At 44.3% G+C, this 15534-nt stretch overlaps 1 protein-coding gene across 2 annotated transcripts in view; it reads left to right on the forward strand.

Annotated features, from left to right (window-relative positions):
* BICD1 (BICD cargo adaptor 1) overlaps window positions 1-15534 on the forward strand; it is an 801460-nt gene that overhangs the window by 519979 nt on the left and 265947 nt on the right. For both annotated transcript variants that reach the window (XM_078673795.1, XM_078673794.1), the window contains exon 6: window positions 6577-6728. In XM_078673795.1, the coding sequence (XP_078529921.1) occupies window positions 6577-6728 (152 nt within the window). The remainder of the gene's footprint in view (window positions 1-6576; window positions 6729-15534) is intronic.

The raw sequence follows: 15534 nt of genomic DNA on the forward strand, positions 1-15534 counted from the left end.
ACTGAGCGCCGATCATCAGGCCCTCATTACTATCTTCGGCAACCCCAGAGCTAAAATGCCACCGAGAATAGAACGCTGGGGTCTTCGTCTCCAAGAATACACTTATACTATTGTGCACAAGCCCGGAAAAGCAGAAAATCCTGCCGACTACATGTCCAGACACCCCAAAGAGACAACCAAGTGCAGACCGTCCGTGGCAGAGGAATATATATGTTTTGTGGTAGATCAAGCCCGGCCACCAGCTGTCCCGCTAGAAGCCATCCTGGACGCCACCACTAAAGATGCCACTCTGCAAGATGTGAAACTCTGTGTATGCCACAATGACTGGAGGCATTTGGATGTCAACCCTCACCACAGTTCAACTGACAGACAGGAACTTGCAGCTTTCAAGCACGTTAAGGAGGAACTGTCGGTTGCCACCAATGGCTTGCTCTTACGAGACAATCGAATAGTTATTCCAAAACTCTTGCGGCAAGGCATCATTAATTTGGCACATGAAGGCCACCGAGGCATCGTAGCGACCAAAAGAGCCCTCAGGGAGAGGGTCTGGTTCCCAGTACTAGACCAAATGGTAGAGCTCACATTAAAAGACTGTCCACAATGTCAACTGGTTAGTCGACCTGATCCTCCCGCACCCCTACAAATGTCCCCTCTGCCGGAGGGTGTGTGGCAGCAAGTTGCGGTAGACTTCGTTGGGCCAATCAAATCTGGACAGTACATCCTGGTCATCATGGATGAGTATTCTCGTTTTCCCATTGCCCATCTCATCGCATCTACAAAAGCATCCAGCACAATACCTGTTTTGAATGAAGTGTTTGCCACCTGGGGCATTCTCAAAATAGTGAAGACAGACAATGGGCCTCCATTCAACAGGCAAGATTTCATAGACTTTGCCAAACATCTCAACTTCAAGCATCGCAAAATTACACCTCTGTGGCCTCAAGCAAATGGAATGGTAGAAAGATTTATGTCGACCTTAAAGAAAGCCATTCAACAGGCTGAGCTGTCGCGGAAAGACACTCAAATTGCTTTAAATGAAGTTCTGCGAGCCTACAGGAACACGCCCCATTCCACTACTGGCAAGTGCCCTGCGACCCTAATGTTGGGCCGGCCAGTGCGTACTAGAATACCCATTGTTGACTGGCATGAAAGAGCGGTGTCTCAAGACTCCGATCTAGAGGACATAGCTGTTACTGACCGACTCAAAAAGGAAAAAATGAAGACCTATGCAGATCGCCGTCGGCGAGCGGCAATCTCCCTGATTCAAGAAGGTGACTGGGTACTAGCAAAGCAAGCACAACAAAAGAAAACAGACTGTCTCTATCACAAAACTCCACTAGTAGTCACCAAACAAAAAGGAACTATGATCACTGCTGAATCAGATGAGAAGAGAATCACCCGGAATGTGGCGCACTTTCAAAAATGCAGTCCTTAAGGCAAAGAACTGCTCACTGGTCCTGTTAATGATGAAACAAGATCCAGTGGGACTGAAATCAGTGACCGAATGTCGAGAGTGACCTCTGATGGAAGAGAGTCTGATGGTCCGGATGTTCCTACCCGTCCCCGCCGAATCATCAAGAGACCGAGCCGTCTAATTGAGGAACTGTAACTAATTGATATCTTCTTGGTTATAAGACAAAATAAGTACTGATTAATTCATTTGTTAAGAAAGGGGGAGATGTAATGGTGGTATTTAGTTGAGGGCATTAGGACCTCCTCGGCTGAGGAGGTAGGAGGAAGGGGAGACACAGGAAGAGGAGGGGCGGGAACAGGAAGGGAGGGAGCAGTATTAGTGAGGCAGTGGAAGGAATAAGACGCTGGTAATAAAGAACACCAACCAACCTGATCCCGAGTCCGTGTCTTTTGTAGCTAAGACACTACAACAACCTCCAACAGGGCCTTGCCTCAGCCAGCTCCACACGTCAGAACTCCATGTTCGATGCGCCATCCTGACATACCACAATGTGGACAGCTGAATCTGATATTGTCCTTCCCCGGTTCCTGCATCTTGCGGCCGATCCAGACCAGCGTGTGGTCTGAGTCCAGTTTGAAGACCCTCTGGACCTTGGCACCTGGATGCGGCTGTCTCCTTGTATCTCCAGTCTGTCGAACACGGGGTCCGGTGTGGTGAAGAACTGTGCCCGGACATTATGGAGGACTGTCATCTTGGCTGGGTAAAGCAGCATGTATCTTAGTCCCATGGCCTTGAATTTCTGTCTAGTGCCAAATGAAATCATGAACAAAGAACGAGCAAGCTGAATATTACACGATATTTGAATATGCAATATTCAGTTTGCACAAAATTACACATTTATGCAGATTACCCTCGGATGATTGTGGAAATGTGTGTGGAATGTTTACAGGATGGTGTGTCCTGTGTGCAAATCTCCCAAAAGACACTACTTGTCCCCCTTTATGCCATTGCGCCTTAGTTCTGAGCTAAGACAGAATTCTTACTGGAAGCATAGCCAATTGACATTATCAGTGTGTAACTATTAGTAAAAGCGGTGCTCTACAATGTTCTCCTATACGTGTACCTGTGCTGTGTAAATTCACACAATTTAAATGCAACTTCATACCCTGGGAAGGAAGAGGAAAGGAAAGGAATAACTCAGAACATACAATGTATAGGAATGAAAACAAAAACTGTGCCAACACTTTAGTTTAGTAGATTCATTTTTTATGTATAAGTTTATTCAAGGTTAAATGCAAACGTGAATCCTTTGGTAAAGATTCTACCACATCAATACAAATAGAGGGTTGCTCAAGAAAGGGGAAGGGAGGGCTTGTGTTGGGAAAAGAGAAGTGAAAGTCACTGGGTTCGGAATTTATAAACTGTTCATTGTTTCAACAGAAAACTGGTTAAGCAGACCAGTACAGTGTGGCCTGTCCGCAACAAATTATTTACAGCATGTGATTCATTATTTCATGGGTGCATGAATGCAACATCAGATGGTAGGGATTAGACGTAGTACAGGCCCTTTGTGGGTGGGGGGGCGTCGACATTTTGACCCGACTAGTGCATAGAGGGTGACTTAAAACCTCAGCTTGCGAGTCTTCTTCAGGACAGGAAGGAGCAACTTAATCCTGGTGCCAGGAAGGCATCCCGGGTAACCAATAGAATAAATCCTGGTGGCGGTGAGGGGATCCAGGAACCTATTTCCAGTCGGTAAATAGTCCTCAGGAGTGAGGTGTAACACGCTGATGAGGACCAACACCTTGTGAAGTCCTCACCGGTATTTAAAGCCGTAATTATTGGGCATAAGACATCGAAAATGTGAATGAGTCCTTTACCGTAATTCTTAGACAAAAGGCATAGGAAATAGAATTAATCCACAATTCCTGCTAGGAAACGAGCGCCACACGCCTCGAGGGAGTTGCTCTATCAAGGTCAAATGATCAATTCATTTATTACTTTCCTTTCCCCTTCCTTCCCAGGGTATGAAGTTGCATTTAAATTGTATTGATTACTAGTGGTTGACCGGTATGGCAACACATATATGACAAATTCTTCTTTGGTTTTCTAAAGGTAGTCACGGACCATATTTCTTTATATCGTACTGTACCCAGGTCTTGTGGCGATTATTGGGTTACCCCATTATTTTGTAATGTGTAAGTTCACAAAGCGCTGTGCCACTCAATTTTTTGTAACTTAGAGCTGAGGCTACCAGTCCCCATCTGAGTGCTGAACCATGGTGCTCAGACCAATCACAACGCTGCATTGCAGCGTTGTGATTGGCTTAGGGGAGCCTTGGTGCTTACTCTTCTGGCCAGACACAGAGAAACGACAGAGGAGAGATGGGGCAAGGATGTATGTTCATTTTTCATTACCCCATCTCCCCCTGCCCTCGGCCCAGTGGTGTAACGAAACTTGAGGGGGCCCCCTGCAAAGTGCATGGAGGGGGCCCCTACTCTCCGGATCCAGTCAGGAGCTCTCAGGCGGGGACCTGCTATCCATGCACAGTGCTGGAAGGAGCTCCCTGGAGGTCCACGCAACCCCACACCGCAGGACTGCCTGGGCTATTGCTACGCCACTGACGTACCTATATACAGCATGGGTGCCTTCATAATCAATACATTTCTAATACTGAATATGAACAAAACGTGCTATAACATACATTTCCTTCCAAAAGCCAAAATATTCAGCTTGCTACCTCCTAAGTAAACTTAAGTCAAATTCCCTCCTATAAAACTCAATGGTGAGTACTGCAGTGGGTCTGCCCCAATAAGCACCCCCTTACTAGATAACTAGATCACTCTTGAATCTCCCCAGACACCCACCTACCTCACAGTGCCTCTACCAGCTGGTTGTCACCTACAAACAGGGTCCCATCATAGTATTCACATCCATACATAACTCCTCGCCAAACCACCTCTCTGTAATCCTGAGTCGGTAGATGCCGACTCGCAACCAACACTTAAACAGAATCTTCCGAGCTACAGCCAGACCTGCTAGTGAAGCATCTGGGTCCCATTCCTTTCAGTTACCGAGGACACTAAACAGGAACTCTGTTCCAGATGAAACTTGCTCGATCACTCTGCTCGCAATAGTTAACACTGCTCTCAAAGAGCACCTCACCTTAAAAGAATTGTCTTAAATATCACATCTGCACTCCAACCTTTCAGTGTAATTGTGTATGTAGAGAGCAGCAGCTGGTAACTTTTTTATAAATATTTGCTCTGTGCTTCTTTCCTTTTCATGCACAACACAACAAAGCGATGCAGCATTGCGCTTAAAAATAAAAAATCTGTCCCTAAGGTTTTTTTCGTGCTGAAAAACACTTTTGCAGCTGCAAATTGTACAATCACAGACAAGAAATAGCATAACTTTCACCAGTTAGTAGACCCAATTACACAGGAATAAAGAATAGCTTAAATAACAAATGATTATTCCTCATTCCTGCACATTCAGGCAACACGTGCACAACTTGCTCCTGCTATTTACATTAGTTAGTTTCTGTCACAAATTCTGGGTTTAGACTCTCACAAACTGAGGCTAAACCGTAATCTTGTTTTATGCACAAACGTGTTTGCACACAAAATAGAATTTAGTGGCTCTTGGAAACTGCGCATAGATCCCAACACAACAATCGTGACAACCTCTAGCTGAAACAGTTACAATGCATCATCCTAGCTCGTATCACATAAACACTTTATACATTTCATGTTTCGAAAATTTGAAATAACTGAAAAGAAAGTTACAGGAATGTATCTTATAACTTCCATGTAATGCTGCTTCATCGTATGGTGCATCAAAGAGGTAATTTAGAGAAGTCTTAGGGCTTGATGCACAAAACTGGCTTCTTGCAGCACATTTATTCCACCGAACAGCGACAAGACTCCCCTTTGCAGAAGGAGCCCCGTGCACCACAGAGGGCATTTTTCCATGCAAAAGCGCATGTCTCCCAACTCACTAATATTGAGGCAGGAATCAGATTGTGACTCTGTGCGGCCCGGGGGAGACAGCAGACCTCTGTCCCCGCATTCCAATTCACAGAGTGTCTGAATGGCAACCTCAAACCCCTAAGAAGACAGAGGTCGCCATGCAAGGATGTGGCTTTCGGTGACTGGGACCTCGAAGACTGCATGCAGTGGGTCTGTGGTACAGCTGTGTGCCACCATCTCAGAAAGTCTTCCGACAACACATGCAATTTTGACACCTTACGCTTTGTCAACTTTGCCTGCAGGTACGTGCATTATGTCATACTTTGCACCTAAAAACTCGCCACAAATAACGTGTGCATTACATTAAGGATCACAAGGAGGGAGGGGGACAAAGTGCTGTCCCAGATGCCCCTCCTCCTGGACATCCTGGACAGCAGTCTGAGGTGAGCCCCCCACCGCTGACCGCACCCACAATCTCAAAGGCCTGGGATGGAGGAATGCTTCATATGCATCTCAGAAGTGGCATAACACAAAATGATGCCCTCTCTCCTGCAGAATGTCAAAAGGGCCCCAGGCGTCTCACAGATCCCACAGATTTCATTAGTCGCTGGCTCAATGGGGCCCCCGTGAAGGGTCCCCCCTCCCTACGCCCCAGGGGCCTGCATTAGGACGTGGCCTGGACATGAGGACATAAGTTACCATTTACTGGGCCTTTGTCTCCCAGCAATGTTACATGAACAGTGTTGCTTTCCGCAAAACATGCGAGCATGGATCAGGAGCAAAATGGTGAAGTGATATGCTGAAGCCTAACATATTGCTTCGTCTTTTAGAAATAAAACCACATTTTGAGAAGCCCTAATCTTCCCATTAAAATGTAAATGTTTATTTTTGTCTATTTTTTGTTTCTGAATTAAATTATATATTTCAAAATGTGTGTATGTGTTTGTATAGTAGTTTCTGTATTATCGTGTTTGCAATTGAGGATCAAATGGTAAAAGTTCCTTAGAACCACTTCTTAGAGGCTTTCACATACTGTGCATGAGTGGATCATGTTTAGCACTTCTGTTACCCCAATGTCACAGGTTAGCCGATCAGTACCAAAGTATATTTTACCTGAAATGTTAGCTCCTACCTGCCCTCAATATTTAACCTGCTCTCCAACTGAAACCACATTGTGTCACTGTTTCATAGACAGCGGAAGTGGCTCTGGCGAACTTGAAGAATAAGTATGAGAATGAGAAGACCATGGTGACGGAGACGATGACGAAACTGAGGAATGAGCTGAAGGCTTTGAAAGAAGATGCGGCCACATTCTCATCCCTGAGAGCAATGTTTGCGACCAGGTAACAAAAAAACATTGACCTTACCGATAATATGAGTATTATACGTACGGCTGTGCTTCAGTTTGCTTTCTGATGTCACCTTAACCAAGGCAAGATATTCTCCAGTTCATCAATTGACCAGCTGCACTTTTACAGCTCACTTTGCTGTCACAGGTAGTTTGTGGGCACTAAAAACACCTGTTGCTAAGGCTGCTGCTAGTATGTCATGACTATGCACTTGAAGGGCATCAGGTTAGATGCCCCACTCTAAATTGTCTTCCTGCTTGGAGAAGCTTCCCACTCTTCAGACTGAAGGCATAATACAGCGGAGACTGTAAAATGCTATTTATTACCACTGTAGAAAGAGGGGAGGGGTCATGATGAGTAAGAAACAAGGCCTCAAGTCAGCCATAATGCCCCAGCTCTCCCTCATTAATGGCATTAAATAGCTTTGTAATCTCTGTACATCTGCATGTATCAATTATGCCTTGCTCCAATAGTTATAAACACAGGTGCTTAACAGTCGCTGCCGGTGCAGGTAAGCTCTGTGGGGCAAGGGGAAAGTCGACTGACGGCGGAATAGGATTTATTTATTTATTTAATTGTCTCCATTTCGTCGTCTATCCTATTCCCATACACTGCGCTTACCTGCACCGGTCGCGACAGGTGCTAAACCGAAACAGGCTAGAAGGGGCTAAACACACGCATTGACATAAAATAACACTGATTAGGCCGTGATGATTAGCATTTAAGTAAACATGAAATCTATGAGACAATATGCAGTGTTTTGACTTGTCTACTATACTGTTCTATTATTATGAAATGAAATGAGGCCTTTGGCTCTAAAAATAAATCTGTTGATGTGTATTTTTTAGTACACTTGCTCCAAATAATGTATCATTAGGTCACATTTATTTTCACTGGCATGCAGTGTGGAGACTATCTGTATCCACTGAAAGAAATAAAGTTAAACTTCATGTAGTGTAACCCTGTAACATTCACTGAAAAACCACAGTTAGATTGATGCTATGGTTCCAAAGGTAAGCCTGAACACCCACCGACCCTGCTACACAAACCAAAACTTGTGGGTACAGTATATTTTTTTATACAATCTGTATTATTATTGTAAATGGTGTGCTGTAAAGTCAAGTTAATTATTAGTTAAAACATTATGAGTTGGGGAACAGCCCATTTGGGTGCGAGTTTTGTTATCATTGCAGTGGCATGAGTCATGGATTGTGTAGCAGAAGCTAACTGGTAAATTTTATGGGTTACAGTGTATGCACTATTAAAATCATAACTTTATTTGACTGTGTTTTTCAATGTATCTTTGAGTTTTTATTTTTATTTTTTGTTAAAGGAACAGTAATGGAGCAGGAACAGGTGAAATATTAGTTTGCTGTTACAAAGAACCGTATCTTGTATCAGGGGGGTCAAGTAGGTGCAAGATGATATCACAAATGAAGTGTTTCATCACCAGAAAGTCTTCCAGAAATGGGGGATTGAGTTGAGGAGGGTAGAGCCACCAAGATACCCAAGCCCTTTGCTGCCTTGAAATCCGCCTCCCACCAACTCAAGTTAAAGATTGCTTAGATCAACAAGTCAATTAAAAAGATATGATGTACTAAGGGGAGCTTTGGGGCAGAGTTTTCACCTACTGACCTGCCAAAACTAACAATAGTGAAATAGAGGGAGAAAGGGCCCTCAAAGCACCGCACAATTGAGAAAACTCCAGAATGGTCCTTGTTCCCACAAGTCTTAGGCCCACATGCATCAACAATGCCATTTGCGATTCCTTATTAGCGAAAAATAAGGATTCGCTAATAAGGAATAGCAAAAGGCTATGCATGAAGAAATCGCAAAAAAAATTGTGATTTCTAAATATTCCTTAATTGCGACACGCAAATTGCGAGTCGCAATTAAGGAATACCTCCCCATACATTCCTATGGGCATAGAGGACCGTAGGAATGAATGGGAAAGACATTCTCAATTTGCCATTCGCAATTAGCGAATCGCAAATTGAGAATACAATTTCAAGGGTGCAGGGGGTCCAAAGGACACCCTGTTGCACCCCACAAATTGATCTGTGCACATATGTTGAGCACACACATGCCCTTAGGGCATGTGTGTGCGCAACATAAAACTTTGAAAAATGCACAAAAGTGCATTTTTCAAAGATTTTTACAAATTACTATGAAGTTGAACTTCATGGTAATTTGCTCCCCCTATTTGCGAAATCGCAGATTTTTAAACTTTCATGCATTGCATTTAAGGAATTGCTAAATGCGATTCCTTAAATGCAATCGCAATTTGAGAAATTCTCAAATTGCGAGGGCCTTGACCCTTGATGCATCGCAAAAGCAATTTTTGCGATCGCAAATGACCGATTTTTGCGAATCGCACCGTTTGCAATCGCAAAAGGCTGTGATGCATGTGCCCCTTAGACCCTTGTCAATCCTGATGAACACCAAATCTCAGCTTAACCAGACCTCATTAAAATCTGTTTTTGGAATGTACATGGATTTGGTAAAATCTCTCTGTAGTGGAATACAATGGATTGCCTTTAAAATGTTGATATCATATTACTTCTGGAAACATGGTACCTAAAACCAACTCCTGTAACTGGGGTCCATGGAACATGACATCCCCGCAGTGAAGGACTCAAGTTAAGCTGTACTGTGTTTTTTAAAGCAAGATGTTCTATGTAGCAAGGGGTCTTTTCGTCTATTATTGACTTTAAATTTAATACTTTCTTATCATGATTTTAAATTGTAAAGTATTTATTATCTTATATGCAAAATGCTATTTTTATGTATATGTGAATGCCTTTTATGATGTAAATCGAATAAAGACCTCTTGACTGACTGACTGACTCAAGTTAAGGGGCTCGTGTTACGGGGAAAGAGAGCTCTCTACCTTCATTTAAATGAAATAGAAAGGATCTCAGGAAGACATAGACCTGGGGGCCGAGTGACTACAGGGTACCAAAGTAGAAATAAAAGGTCATCACGAAGATTGGAAAGTCCTTTTCCTTTTAAATGTATAGTACCATCCATGCAAAGAAAGCTGAGAGAACCTCCACTTTGGTCGCACTAATAAGGACTTTAACATCAGACTTCTTCAAAAGCCATCCATTTTAATTAATTTCCCTCACTAAAAAGTAAGCTACCAAGCTGCAATGACTTAATAATTAATGTACGTCAAAAACTAGAAAGCTAAGGCTTAACGAATTTGAACAGTAACTTTAAAGAGAATAAGTGTGGTATCCTGTTGCTTAGCCAGAATTAATGCGTGAGAGAATGTTGGCCTGTGTCAATTGGTGATGGGCTGAGCAGCAGGGAGGCTGCTCCTGGTGGGGCTCTTTTCCTTGTAACCTGCTAATCAATAAATCTACATGAAAACTTCTTGGATTTCGACTACCTTCATTATATCACAATAAGCCAGCAGCCATGACCTTTTTGAATGGTCTTATCCACTCAATCATCAATTACACTTTCCTGTGTTAAATCTTTCCAAATCGACCCATGTCCTGAAAGAGATCATTTTACCCAGGAATTCAAAATAGAATTTGCAACCTTTCCCCTGATGGTAACAACATGTTTATGCTCACTTCCTAATTATTATAACTTTAAGAGACTTAAATGGCATGCTCCGGATACAGAGCAATTATGGCTCTGGTTCACATTCTCGCTGATAACATCCAGGGCAAACACAAAAATGCAGGATACCATACGTGGGAGGATGTAGTAAGGCACCTACTCACTGCATTTCCAACCTGCACAACTGTGGATTACAACCAGCAAGAAAAATCGGCCTTCCTAATCCCCAAACACAGTATTGCTATACGAAAGAGCTGCAAAAAACAAAAGCTCATTAAACAGAGAGGTAAGAAGGCTCTCTCAGAATACAACATTAGGCAAGGTGTCCATTAGAACACCACTTTAGCATCTGGGAAAACCTATAACAAGGAATGATGGCAAGCAGAAAAAAATCACCAGGAAGGTATATAGAACAATCTCCTACAATCTAGTAAGCAATTCAACAGTAATTCTTTTTGGGGTGAGATAAACAGGCTGGTCTCGGTTAAGGCTGGGCGGAGCTGGCGCAGTGCCTCTACGCGTAGTTACACGTAGTTTGAAAAAAACTCAGTGGAACTCTGCTCCGCTCCCTCCCCATCTCCAAATTAATAAAAAAATTAAAAAAGAAGGCCCTTACCTGCGTGGTTGACTCCTCCACTATGGATGGGAGTTTTGCCTAAACTCCGTATTCACAATGGAGAGCGTAGTAGGCAAAAATCTGCAATATCCGCTGGTGGAGCGGAGTTAGCATCCCGGGATTAGCCTTGGGTTAGGATTGTCACCAAACGCAGGAATCCCCTAGGATACCTGGGTGTTTCACATTTGTGCCATGTAATCATCCCCAGCTAGCGTCATTACTAGCAGGAATAGCTCAAATAAAATAAAAACAGGAATATTAGAGCCCAACTTTGCAGGGGTGCAGCAAGATTACAGACAGAGCCCAGCAGACTCCAACAATCACTCTTAACACATAGAAGACTCAAATATTGATGCCTCCCGCCTAATTCTATCGACTATACAAAACCTTAGCATTCATACTGACCCAGATGTGAAGCGCCTGGAGAGAATATTAAATAAACTGAATTCTCAGAGTGGTCTGTAACGCACTCTTTAAGAAAGATGTAATTTTCTGGACAAATTATCTAGCACCTTTTTTCAATAGAATTTACAGATCTAACACCATTTCGCACTCATGGAGAGACAGCATGCTTAACCCAATATGTAAGGGTGGAAGTCAAACATATCATCTGAATTATAGACCAATAGCCTTAACAGATGTCGTAGCCTCATGCATACTTCAAGAACTCCAAGACTGGGAAAATAAGAAGCAAATAAGAAGCACTTAATCCCAAAAATGCAAACAGGATTCAGGTCGGGTATGGGAACAATAACAAACCCTTCAGTACTTACTATCCTGGCAGAAAAGGCAATACAACAAAGTAGCCATCTATTTGCATGCTTTGTCAACCTCAAATCTGCTTTTGACAAAGTTCCTTGCGCACAACTCTAGGCAAAACAGGCAGATGGAGGCCTCCCTAAAAAACTGTTAAATTCAATCATCACCTTGCACAGTGACACTTGGGTCCAGGTCAGAATCGGCAATGGCAGTAGAGTCACATCTAAGAGCCAAACGAAAAACGGCTTGAAGCAGGGGTGTGTCCTAGCTCTTTGACTATCCAATCTTTATTTGGCTGGCCACAAGGCACGCCAAAGGGAAGCCCGTCTGAGCCCGTCCATGTCTGGACCGCGACCAGCACCAGCCATGCTGCACCTTTTTCCCACACAGCCAGAATTGTATGGTACAGGGAGCAGCTCCTAGTTATGAACAATGCAGCTGGGTCAGGATTATCTAGTGTGGATCCCGCCATGTTAAAACAGCAATTGCACTGCAATGTTTGTTCCTTCTCCTTAGGGAAGGAAGATGCGAGGGTTGGCTCCAACACTATAGCTAGTCGACCAGATCCTTCACACCACAAGGCCAATAGCTACAACATCGATCTCTTCTTAAACACGCGGATGATGTATGGCTCACACTAATGTCTCATAAATATGACCTTATGTTCTTAACAGAAACCTGATTAAAAGCAAGCATCAATCCAGACATAATGTCGGCAATTCACATTGTTACGGTTAACCAGGCTGGTAACAAGATACGTGGCGGGCTTGCGGTTATCCTACGTGATGATTGGGACATTTCATACAAGAGATTGGCGAGTACGGGGATGATTGAGACGATGTTTTTCTGTATTACCATCTTCCCTACATCATCTATTGCAGGTGTGTTAGCCTATCGACCGCCGGACACTTCGCCTAGCCAGCTGCTGGAGCTATGCAATAGTATCCCTGAGCTATCTCTGAGGCACGCCAATTTCATAGTCTTTGGAGACTTTAATGTTCACATGAACAATGATAATTGTACCTTGGCTACTCAGATGGCTGGCACACTCAAGGGCCTAAATCTGGATTTAAAAGGTGTGCACACCTACCCATATTGCTGGCCATAAGTAGGATCTCATTTTCTCGAATGATCCCACCGTGAAAGTTGCGACTCCTATACCTCTTACCTGGTCAGACCACTGGCTAATTCCTTTTAGCCTCGATGGCACTCTCTTAAATAACTCAGTGAAACCAATTTATGAGGAAAGGAGAATTTGGCGAAAGGTCTCCGCTGAGTCTCTGAGCCCCGTACTACTAGTTGCCCCGTGGGAATCAAGTGGGGACCCTAATAGGGATGTTATTACCTTCAATAACTGGGTCTCCTCAGCCCTGGATAGAGTTGCTCCTCTCAAACCTGTGAAATGAGCCAGGTTAAAACCCTCGGCCCCTTGGTTCGTAGCAAAACTGCGCCTGGAGATAAGTAAATGTAAAAAGCTAGAACTTGTCTGGCTTAAGACCTACAATCCTGAGGCCAAACTAACGTACAGAGCTGCTCTAAAAAAAAAATCATGTGCTAAAACGCAATGCCATAAGGGACCATTTTGCTAAACAAATTCAGTCCTCAGACAATTCAGTAAAAGAAGTTTTTAAGATTGTCCAAGACTTCATGAAGCCGAAGGCTTTGGAGGCATGATTGCTCCCTCAGGTACGCTCTGTGAGGACCTATCTGTCTTCTTTCAGGAAAAAATACAATCCATCTATTTTTCTTTCTCCTCAAAAGCACTGTCAAAGTTACCAAACTCTTCACTACGCCTTCCAGGCGTTTGGTCAGAGTTATGTCTGTTTTGCCCAGATGCATCGTCCTAGAATTGTTTAAATGTAAATTGGGCTCACCCGGTGATCCATACCCAGCTAAGTTTATAAAATTACTATCCCTCTGCTCAAAAGGCCGCTGAACACTATCTCGAACTCCTCACTGACAACGGGCACCTACCCTGTCTCCTGTAAAAGAGCTTATGTCTTGCCGATCCTAAGGAAAGCAGACGCCGACCCAGCAGAGCTCAAGAATTTTAGACCTATGTCCCTTCTGCCTGCTTCTGCAAAAATTCTTGAGAAGGAGGTCCAGAAGCAACTCTCCAACTTTGTGGAGATAAACAACTGTCTTCATGACTCTCAATCTGGCTTTAGATCTGGCTATAGTACAGACAGAATCCTGTTGGAGGTAGCAGAAATGGTGCATGATACCCTAGACCTAGGCCACTCCGCTATGCTTGTGCTGCTAGATTTATCCAAAGCATTCGACACGGTGTCACATCGCATTCTGCTAGAAAGACTTGAACGTCTCAGAGTAACAGGAAATATGCTGGCCTGGATCAGCTCGTTTTTAGAGGGCCAATCTCAGCCAATAATTCTCCGCCCATATGTCTCCACACCTAAGCCCCTTACGTGTGGAGTCCCCCATGGTTCAGCCGAGCCCGACTCTTTTTGACATATATCTGACCCCCCTTGCATCGCTACTCAAACAAAGGGAGTGAAATCAGTTTTCTATTCTGACGATACTCAGCTGGTGTTCTCCTTTAGAGAACATAGTAAGGCAGCTTGCAATGACAGATAGCTGCCTTAGATTGAATGCCGATAAAACAGAGGTAATATTTTTCAATCAAGCCTCTCCTCTGCATCCCGATCTCTGGTGGCTTGCGGAGCTAAAACCTCCTCCGTTCCCAGTTGACTCAGCTAGGAACCTTGGGTTTAAGTTCGACACACGCCTCTCTTGCAAGGCCCAGATTTGCCAAGTCTCATCATTTTGCTTCTGGAAACTAAAAACCTTATGGAGATTTCTGCATCTCATGCCCATGGACTGCAGAAAGACTGTGGTTCATGCACAGGTCACATCACAAGTAGACTATGCTAACAGACTCCCTCTATATAGGTCTCCCAGCTTATTTGATTTGTAGAATACAAATCATCCAAAACGCTGCTGCTAGACTTATTAGTAGGGGTGGGCGTAGTGTGCATAGTGGGGCTCCGTGAAGCTCCGCGAAGTGGGGAGGAAGCTACGCCCACCCACACACTTCGCATAGCCCCACTGCGCGCCACCCGCCTCCCTCCCGCCCTCTTGTAAATGCCCTGGCAACGATTCCTAGTTTCTCGCCATGTCTTCCTGACAAATGCGCAGGCGCGGGCGCCCGGGCATTTGTCAGGAAGACGTGGCGAGAAACTAGGAAGAGGGAGCCCCGGTACACCGCATGTGAGGTAAGTCGTTTTAATTTATTTAACATTGTTTTAAATTGTAACCAGGGCATTTACAAGAGGGCGGGAGGGAGGCGGGTGGCAGGCTACTTCGCTCCACCATGGCGTGTGCGTAGTGTTGCCTACTTCGCCTACTTTGCGAATGGCGAAGTAGGCAACACTAGGAACACTCCGTGGACAAAGCAAAGCCCTAAGCCCGCCCTTACTTATCAGGAATGTGCTACTTTGCTACCACATCTCTCCCCACTTGCGGAGCCTCCCCTGGCTACCGGTCCAAAGAAGAATCGAGTTCAAGGCACTGTCCTTGGCTTTTAGAGCCACCAGGGACAGAGGCCCGGTATACCTTAGACAAAGACTCCAGAAATATCGCCAGACCAGGGACTTGAGATCGAACCATCAAGAACTACTTAGGACCCCCCGCTTTTCTAAAGCCAGGCTGGGTGGCTGTGCTTTTTCAGTGAAAACCCCTTCTCTTTGGAACTCTATGCCTGTACACCTTCGTAAGGCAGAGAAAGAACCAGCAATCAGGAAGGTCCTGAAAACCTGGCTCTTTAGCCACCCTTAAAGACCCCCTCTCTCACTGCTTTGTCCGCTCCTAGTGCCGGGACACCTCCGTTGGAGG

The sequence above is a fragment of the Lissotriton helveticus genome, chromosome 1_1 (genome assembly GCF_964261635.1).
Source record: "Lissotriton helveticus chromosome 1_1, aLisHel1.1, whole genome shotgun sequence".
Classification (NCBI taxonomy): Eukaryota; Metazoa; Chordata; class Amphibia; order Caudata; family Salamandridae; genus Lissotriton; species Lissotriton helveticus.